The following is a 10,658-nucleotide window of genomic DNA, read 5'->3' as shown; positions in this document are numbered from 1 at the left end:
AAACGCAATTAACTCGTATAAGTTCCTTTAGAAATGAACATAATGCCTACTCATGTAAACGACTCAGAAGCTTGGATGGATATCTTCTTTTTTCCTTACGTTACACTGTGCGTTGCATCAAAAGCTGACAAAGTGAATAATTTAACATCATGGGTTAAACAAAGAGTGCGATGTTGGTCTGATTCTCGTTTCGAAGCTCTTCCTAACCACAGTAAAAAATCCTTCAAAGCTCGACGACCAGTAAATTCCACTTTTAACATTAAGAATGTCGAGAACAAATTAGTAGATGGTGATGTGCGCAACGCAGTACGGCTTCTCATCTCAGAAGATACTATAGCTTCTCCGAATGGATGTGTATTAGAAGCATTAAAAGAGAAACATCCGGCTAACAGCTATCCTTTTAAACCTCCCGATCTCATTGAGCCCAGTATTGTGGCGCCTAGAGTATCAGCTGACGAGTTTACAAAGGCACTTAAATCCCTTCCTTCCGGGTCATCAGGAGGTATGGACAGTTTTCGTCCTTCAATATTAAAGGAACTCCTACTCTCCCAAGACTGCAAAACTAAAGACCATTTGACGTCATCTGCGATTTTCTCCATCTGATTATTTCCGGTGATGTGCCCACGGAAATTAGACCTATTTTCTTTGGAACATCACTAATAGCTTTCAGGAAGAAAAGTGGCGGCGTTCGTCCAATCGCAAAAGGCAATGTGCGGAGGAGATTAGCAGCCAAAATCATTTGCCATAAAATTAGAGAACCTCTAACACATTTTCTATCTCCACACCAACTGGGAGTTTGCGTCCCACATGGAGCAGAAGCAGCAGTCCACGCTGCTCGTATGTACTAGTCTTTTCCACACCAGCAGGAGAAAGTGTTTCCGAAAATAGACTTCAGAAACGCATTTAACGAGTTGAATCGTGACTCTATGCTCATACAGGTAAAAAAAAAGTTTTCCATCAATTTATCGATACGTCCATCAGTGCTACTCGCAACCGAGCAACTTATACTTAGGAGATGAAATAATCCTCTCTCAGCGTGGCGTACAACAAGGCGACCCTCTTGGCTCTGGTTTGTTCGCACTAACTTTACAATCCATCGTTAACAGTATCAATATGGAACTGAACATATGGTATTTGGATGACGGGACTATAGCTGGAGACAAAGATACAGTACTAGAGACATTAGACGGGCTAAGCAGATCGGATTGCAAATGAATTTCTCCAAATGTGAGATCAGCTTTTTCGGAGTCTCCAATGAGCAGTCTAATAACCGTTTCAAGCTGTTTGACGAAGCCGCGCCTGGGATTGAAAGAATTTTGACAGATGACGCCAACTTATTAGGAGCAGCATTATCTAATAAGGCAAGACGAACAATATTAAAAGACAAAATTTCTAAATTAGACTTCTTCTTTACACGTCTTTCCTTGATTTCAGCTCACTCTGTCTTTTACCTACTACGTGCTTCATTGTCCATGACAAGGCTGCTATACTTTCTTCGCTGTGCTCCTTTTCGGCGTGATGCTGATCTTCTGGAATGGACAGTTTCCGTCTAAAAAGGAGCACAGCGATATGATATGACAACACCTTGAAGACCTGTCTAGAATCTATCCTGAATTGTTCACTCAACAATAACTCTTGGTTGCAGGCGTCCCTCCCTGTTAACCACGGAGGTCTCGGCATTTGCCGCGCCATGGACCTGGCTATTTCATACTTTCTGTCTTCCTTCTATGGCGCTAAGCCATTGATCGAGACCATTCTCCAACAAGATCCTAGCCTAGTATCGGATTCGGATGTCAGCGATAGCATTGCTAAGTGCTCGTCTATAGTAGGATCAGATCCCCCTGATCTTGATAAGAGAGAACTACAATCCTCTTGGGACAATCCTCTTATAAATAATCACTTCCCAGCTCTACTTCAGTCATCCGATAACCCAGAAGATAAAGCCAGACTCCTAGCTACATCATCTCCAGAAGCAGGCGCTTGGCTCCATGCTATCCCGCCATCTTCTTTAGCATTACATATTCCCAATGACAGCTTCCGAATTGCCAGTGCACTGCGTTTGGCAGCAGATGTTTGCGAGCAACACAGATGTTCTGCCTGTAGAAGTGTCGTAAACAAGAAGGGCCTACACGGACTCTCCTGTGCCAATAGTGCGGGCAGATATTCACGCCACTCCAGCGTCAATGACATTATCATGAGGGCACTAATTTCAGCAGGCGTTCCTTCCATATGTGAACCGTTGGGATGCAGTCGTGCAGACGGCAAGAAGCCAGATGGTATGACCCTAATACCGTGGAAGAAAGGAAAAGCATTTCTGTGGGATTTTACTTGTTCCGACACATTCGCCGCTGCAAATCTACATTCTTCCTCAGCACAAGCTGGCAACGTGGCTGCTCGCCGTGAAACAGAAAAACGCAAGAAGTACAGCGATTTACTCGACAAATATAATTTTGTCGCTATAGCTATCGAATCAGGTGGTTCATGGGGTCCTGAAGGCCTTAACTTTATAAAAGAAGTCGGTCACCGCATTTATTTATCGTCAGGAGACCCCAAAGCAACCTCTTTTTTTTACTACAACGCATCATTATGGCAGTACAAAGAGGGAACGTTGCATCAGTTTTGGGAACGCTACCCTCTGGTAAGGAACTGGAGGAGATCTTTTTTCTGTAATCATCTCGGCGAAAGTTTGAAAGTGCTATTGTAAAGGTTATCACAATAATGTATATTATTTGATAATTATATTAAATGCATCAATACAATAAAAAGTAAAAGTATAATGCCTACTTAATTCATCACAATAATAAGAAATACTTTATGTAATTTCGTTTCTGTGAAATGGACGAATTAAAGGAACACGTTTCTTCCAAACCATGGTTAATATATTCCTGTGAAAGCTAGCTACCAGAATAATGGACGAAAGCAGATATAAATTAAAGGAAAGAGACACAAATGTTTAAAAATGTCTACTTGTAAAAGTGAATATGTATTTCAATAAATTTAATTCAGTGTAATTCTCAAATAAAATATAATACGTATGTTTTCACAAATCCTACTATATAATTTTATTTCTTCATAATTTCAAAACTTTCAAATAAAATAAAGAGTTCAGCTAAAATTATACAAAAAGCCCACTGGAATTATTTATTATAACAATATATCACATTATTTAAGTATTGTCACTATACATAATAATAATCTTCGCGATTTCTAATAACTAAATGAACACGACATAAAGGATGAAATCGTCTAAAGCTTGCAAATTTAACTCCATAATTATGCAAGTGTAATTAAAAACATTTTTATTCACCACTTTGAGTTATTGATATTTTACCACAATATGTTAAATAAATATATAGATTCAAAGACAAAATCTGACCAAAGCATATACTATCTAATAAATAATAGTGTATTTATTAGTATAGTAGTGTATAATAGTAAACAAGATTATTTATTAAATAATATATGGTGTGGTCTTTTATTGTACAGAAGAAGTTCCAAAGCTAGAATGAGTGGTATTTAAATATATAGCATTATTTTTTTAAATTACAATAAATTCAAATTCACCTGGGAAACAAAATCTTGGAAAAATATTTTTTCGTTCTAACAAGAATTGTTGTCAATATTTCAAATATACCTGCTCATTTATTTGAAATATTTCATTAACTATATATTTGTATCTTATGTATTCCATCCAAATTATACTACGATATATTTATCTACAATTTTTAATGTAGAGAGTACGATTCATTTACAAGAATCCAATATAGTGAACTAAAACTTAGGGAAGACATTTTCTGTATCTTCTAAGAATGATGTTTTATACAAATGTTCTTTATGGATCCCTATGACCTTTTGAATTGTGAAACTGTAAATTTAGAAAGATTTATATCATATCGGATTTGTGAAAACATCCCAGAAAATTGGAATAAAGGTCTGAAAAATCATATTGCTTAGAAAGGAAAGATTAAGTTTGTTAAACACATCACACAAAAATCTTTTTGTTGAACGCATTGGTTTTCAGTATAAAGACAGATCGCCATTTAAGGTAAGGTTCCATCATATGGAAGTTTTTGAAATTGTTGTTCTTAACTGATAAATACTTAGGTGCAGAACTTTGTACATGGGATTTTTTTGTTTGCTATATAGAATATGAGAGTTTCGTTTACTTGCAAAAATATGATATGAAGGACGCAGGGAAAGAAGAAAATATTATAGCTGCTTTTGTAAACAACATGATCATGCATCAAATTGCTTTGTAAATCGTATATGTTCAGTATCAACAACAGTTATCATTGTTTTTTTCCATAACATTACCCAGACATTATTTTTGTTATTATCAAACGTTATTTTGAGCCGCTGGACATAAAAACACGATTTTTGCTCCAGAAAATGAATGCCTGCCATTCACTTTTACTAATTTAAAATGTTCATTCACATGAAAATAAAATTAAATGTTTTCAGATTTTATGTTTGGTTTCTGCACTGCGATAAATACATGAAGACTACAGAAAGACCCGCTAGAAATTTCCGTCATCATTCAGGATACATTTCATGTTACGTTAAAACCCGTTACTTGGCTACCTATCCTGGTTGGTTACCTGCGTAACTTGGTCCGATTCTTACGAGACCTATGTTTTCCCACAAGACTTGTGTTACTTGTTACTGAATAAGTTGGCTACTTGTTTAACTTGGAACTTATGGAGTAACGTTATTGCTATGTTATCAATATTAAATTCATCTTTATATGTTAGACGTTTACGTGACCTTATATTATTATTATTATTAAGCTTCGGATTTTTAGATTCCAAAATTCAAATTAGGATTTTATTTTAACAGAAGAGACACTGACCAAAGCTTAAAACCCACTTTATTTTAAATTATTTTGTTAAAACAATCAATCCAAAGCCATGAGTAGTCTTACTATAGGATTTTATAGGTTTTCAAAAATATTGTTTAGGATTATATGTTTTAGATTACAGAAATTTATATTTTAGTATATTTGATTATATTTAAAACTTTTTTTAAGTTCTTGTACTCTTCGAAATTTGTCCTTGAACACTAGTTTATCACACTTTAATCTAATCAATTTTGTACGATTAAAAATATTAATAAAACTTTTTTCACTTGGAGTTGTTACTGATAGTTCAAATTTGGTACAGCATAAGCATAGCCTCTCTAGGATTACAATGAACCTGATTCACACACACACAAATATGTATTAATTTATATACATTTGAATTCTTATTCATCACAAACTTTACTTCCTAGAATCACACTAAGAAAAAAATATTTTGAGTTGTTTTGTTTCCGACTTTTCATGTTACTGAATAACACAAAGGAATCATTTCACTTTCTGGAGCGGCACTGAACAACGTGATGTTTTGAAAGATTCTATAAACCTAGCTCAAGGATCTTATAAAATATAGGATCTGCCCTTACAGCAAAATCTTGAAGCCATACGTCACCCCTACTCTGCCCACTCTGCCCAATAAGATCGCAATGTATTGAGCCAACAATCATGGCGGAAACGAAAGTAGCCAATCAGACGATGCAAGAAACGAGAGTATCCAATCAGAGTTGGCGATGCTCGGTTGTTTTTTTTTAGCTTCATTGATGTAATAGGATTAAGAAACATATGGGCAGATCCTCTATTTTATAACATCCTTGACCTAGCCTGTTTAGAACAAGAAACAAAATTTTTACTTATTCTTTTTCTTAAAATTCTTATATTTGAAATAATGTGCAGCACAATCATCACTTCACCTTCCTAAATAACACTGAAGAAGAAAACATTTTGAGTTATTGTGTTTCTGGTAACTTTCACGTTACTAAATAGCACAGAGAATTCTTCATTTTCTGGAGCGGCATTAAACAAAATATTTAGAGAGATTCTGTGATGTGAACCTCTTTCTATCGCCTGTCAAAATTCTCATGAATACCGAAAAATCGCTCTACAACACATCATGCAAGAGGTGTATCCAGTGGCGTATTTAGGGGGGTGGCTTCCGGGCTTAAGCCCCCCCGAAATCTTAGTATAGTAAAGTAAATTAAATATCTTGCAGAATTTTCACATTTCCAGGCAAAGCCCCCCCCCGAAAGTTAGCAAAGCCCCTCCCGAAACAAAATCGTAAATACGCCACTGGGTGTATCCATACTGGTATTTCCTAAGGGTTCCAAAGAAAATTTTCCTGAACATTGTCTGTACGAAGAACATGATCCTCTAGGTCTATCTACTCGAAATAGGGTCGTTATTCATCCTCGGCCACTACAAATTACGAAGAAATATACTGAGTAAATGGAGCCTTGTTATTGTATTGTTGAAAACTTTTCGATTGTCAAAAACGATTAATATTTTGTGCGTTATATATATATATATATATATATATATATATATATATATATATATATATATATATATATATATATATATATATATATATATACGTATATCATCCATACATCATAAATACATACCTTTTCTAAAACATTTTAAATAACCTAAAATAATTATAAATGGCAATTTAAGACGTTTTAAGTTCTGAAATAGTGGTCACCGACCTTATGAAGGTTCTGAACGACGTTCCGTTTTAGACACTGAATGCTTTTAATAGGCTATAGCATTGAATGTTTGGTCCTTTCGAAAACAAATTGTAGAACTCCTTCCTGTCAGTTGGTAGATCGTTCTCCTCGTTGTTCAGATGTGAAACAATACATATTTAAATAAAATGAAATTACAGGCCTTTAAAATTGACGTTAGCATATTCCATGCGAAGTGAAAATGATGGAAGTTTTCAAAAGAGCGCAACTTTCTGAGTAGTAACTTTCCAACTTTCAGCGTACGTTGTTACGTAGCCTATATATGTTTCTTTCTTATGCATAATTGTCATTTTGAAATAATTTTGTTTTACAAGTTCTTTAGAATTATTTCATGCTACTTAACATTATTAATCAAATGGATTTTTAGTGAAATAAAGACTTCAATAAAACCTTTTTACAAATATTTAGTATATGACAAAATTAAACTATTAACAGCCTTGTTGCTTCGGTAGCAACTCTTAGCAAATGCAATGCGTTGATTCTATCTTGGTAATACTAATACTATGTGTACTTCCATTATGTTCTTTCTATGCTATAAACATGAGGTAAGTTGTTAATGAGTATCAATAAGAATTGACAGGATCACTAAAACCATAGCGAACAATTAGTTATATGCATGAATCATAGATGAGGCTATTGTTCTAATATCTCTGGCTTTAAAACGTTAAAGTTGAAATCTGATGTGATACCAAGTAGCTGTGTGTTTAAAGAAATGGAAATTATAAACTTAATAAGTTGCTTTTCATTACGCGATGCTACATATGAATTAATCTTAATTAGAACTTCACCTCTACTGAAAACATTTGAACAAATCATAAAACACCTGTAAAAATTAGTCAAATTAACCCTTTCTTTCAAAGAAAAATAATAATGTTCTTTCTAAAGTGATCTAAATGAAGTAGATACTTCAGTAGGCAAAATGTTCATAAGTAATATGAAATACTCCAACCAGCAAGACTTTTTAAAATTGTAACAGTTTTCTAATTTTACTTGCAACATGTTAAGTTTTGAATTCAAACCTAAACAAATTTTATTTCATCTGTAATATTAGTGTATCTGGAGTAACATTTCATCTTTCAGTATATCAATTGAGTAAAGTACATATTTCAGAAAACGTTAAACATGGTAATTTCTGAATTAATACAAATAAACAAAGTAACCTAAGGCTTCATTTTCTTTCTAACATTGCATGATTTGTCAAGATTTGGTAAAATAACTTTGTTGAGCATGTATTGCAAAAATGTACTTAAAATTGCATTTTCAGTTAGTTTTCTCCACGCGTTTGATTTTCATAATTGAAATATCTTATTTTAATGCTTCAAATGCACTTTTATAAATACTCCATATAATTTTCTCTTTGTCTCCAACGCAGAAACTCATGTTCTTACATGCGAATGATATGCATCAAACTAAAGCAGCGTAAGACGTACTTCTGTGCACATAAAAATGGAAAACTTTTAGGGACACGATGTTTCTTGTGTTCCCATTTCTTTGATGAGATTGACATATCAGTGTCTAAAGAAATCCCTCTGAACACACTCTCGAAAGGAGAAATGTTGCTTGGTGAGCGATTTAAGTTTGCTAGTTCCATAAATTGTCGCTCAATTGTGTCAGTGTCCAAATCAAGGTGTTGCTGTAACGCTGCATCCAAAAATTCTGTAAATACAAACATAAAAAGTAATGAAATTAATCTTGTAAGAATATATTATTTATTCGCTCGTGCACGTAACCTAAAACTAGTAATATATAACCCAAAGTACACTATTATATTTGGTCTAGGAATTAATTCGTGCGGTTGGTATGCACACATTGAAGCTGTAGTACAAACACAAAATACATAAATATCTTAAGAAAAATATTGTCCATCGCTAGCCACCACTTTCGCCCATCTGTCAGGCAATGTACGGATTCCGTGGCGAAAGCAGTCCTCATCCTTGGAAGCGATCCAGTCAGAGACCCATGTTTCGATATCTTCTGAAGAAGTAAACCGCTGTCCAATCAAATCGTTGTTCATGCAATCGAACAAGTAGTAGTCCGAAGGAGCAACGTCTGGTGAATACGGCGGGTGGGGTAAAACTTCCCATCCGACATTTTCTAAATAGGTTTTGACCGGTTTTGCGACATGTGGGCGAGCGTTATCATGTTGAACAATAAGTTTATCATGTCTGTTCTCCCATTCTGGTCGTGTTCTGGCCAGAGCTTGCTTCAAACGCATTAATTGTCGTCGATAACGTTCTCCATTCATAGTTTCACCCGGTTGCAGCAGCTCATAGTACACCACACCTTTCATATCCCACCATATGCACAGCATAACCTTTGCACAGTGAATATATCGTTTTGGTTGTGATGGACCTGGTTCACCTGGTTTCACCCAGGCCTTTTTTCGTTTAGGGTTCTCGTAATGGATCCACTTCTCATCACCCGTAATAATTCGATGCAGAAACCCTTTCTGCTCTGTCGTTGAAGCAGCAATTCGCAAATGGTTTTTCGTCTTTCAACGTCTCTGTCTTTCAATTCATGTGGAACCCAATGTGACATCTTTTGAATCATTCCCATGGCTTTCAAGCGTTTGGAGACTGTTGTTTGATCAACGCCTAATGCTGCTGCAAGTTGTTCCTGCGTTTGACACGAATCCTGCTCGAGCAATGCTGTCAATTCTTCGTCTTGAAATTTTTTTTGGCTGTCCAGCTCGCTCTTGGTCTGCCAAGCCAAAATCACCACTTCTAAACCGTGCAAACCACTTCTGACACGTTCGCTCAGCTAGAGCAAGGTCACCATACACTTCCACCAAAATACGATGACTTTCAGTCGCACTTTTCTGCATGTTAAAGTAATGCAGCAGGACACCCCGCAAAAACACTTTATCAGGCACAAATTGCGCCATGTTCACTTAACTACAAACTGGTGTTGTTGACGCTTTAATCCACTGCCCTATACTACGAACGATACGCGATGACAGGGGATTGCAACACATGTGTGGATACACGGAACTGTGGGACGCTCCGTTCGTTGCGCCATCTCTTGTCCACCCGCACGAATTAATTCCTAGACCAAATATATAAAAAAAATTACATATCTTCTGTTTAGTGTATATTACTTAAATAAATTATACTGATGATAATTCATAATGCTTTCGATTCATATCCTATTGGATTTTACTCAGCATTGTTATGAAGATAACTTCTTCAATGCCAAAGGTAACTACAGCGGACTCTTTTTAATTCGAACTTGGATAATTCGAATTATTGGATAATTCGAACAAAAGCTTATTCCCCTTGAAAACTGTATTAAAAACAATGGTAAAAAATCGTGGGTAAATCGAACATTTCAACGTCCTGTTTCGATAATTCGAAGTATTTACAGTGGAAAAATTTGCAGTGTTCGACAAATTGCAAATAGAACAATGTAATTTCAACTGGTTTTTATTTATCTGTTATCTTATTCAGAAGCGACCATGGGAAAGAGAAATTTTGTTGATACCACCTCAACTGGACTCTCTGGCAGGATAGAGAATCCGGCAGAAGATGGTTGGTACGCATCTCTCCACTTCCTCAATAACCTGGAAGTATCAATCCCTTCCAGGACTGCCAACTAAGTAGCTGGCAATTATTGTGCATGATGATCAAAATTATGGTATTTTGTAGGATATTATGGTACACTTCAAAAATCAAGCGTGTGCAGTACTTATTATTTGCCCCTTTTGTTTATTTGTCAATTGGAAAGCTATTTATTCTGGACCTCTATTATTATTATTATTATTATTATTATTATTATTATTATTATTATTATTATTATTATTATTATTATTATTATTATTATTATTATTATTATTATTGTGTTACAATAGCATGAACGTCATTTCTTTTACGTATTGGTATAATAACGTCTGAACGAAATAAATTACCTCATGCTTATGATGCACTAGATTATATTATGCAGTAAAATTAGAATAACTAAAATACTCACTGATAGAACTCAAGATATAGTTCAAATGACTTTATTCGAGGTTCAAATGCGCGAAAAAATATCTTTGTAATTAGCTAATATTTCTTCCTTCTCAG

At 35.1% G+C, this 10,658-nt stretch overlaps 1 protein-coding gene across 1 annotated transcript in view; it reads right to left on the bottom strand.

The window, feature by feature from the left end:
- Window positions 1–1,410: 1,410 nt before the first annotated feature.
- LOC145685360 (uncharacterized) overlaps window positions 1,411–10,658 on the bottom strand; it is a 135,542-nt gene continuing 126,294 nt past the window's right edge. Inside the window, exons 7-8 of the mRNA XM_081757747.1 lie at window positions 8,028–8,253; window positions 1,411–1,549 (exon numbers count right to left, since the gene is read on the bottom strand). Of these exons, the coding sequence (XP_081613873.1) occupies window positions 1,411–1,549; window positions 8,028–8,253 (365 nt within the window). The remainder of the gene's footprint in view (window positions 1,550–8,027; window positions 8,254–10,658) is intronic.

Source organism: Thermobia domestica, chromosome 5 (assembly GCF_964235325.1).
Source record: "Thermobia domestica chromosome 5, izTheDome1.hap1.1, whole genome shotgun sequence".
NCBI classification, from domain to species: domain Eukaryota; kingdom Metazoa; phylum Arthropoda; class Insecta; order Zygentoma; family Lepismatidae; genus Thermobia; species Thermobia domestica.
This window is presented reverse-complemented; position numbering and strand designations above follow the sequence as displayed.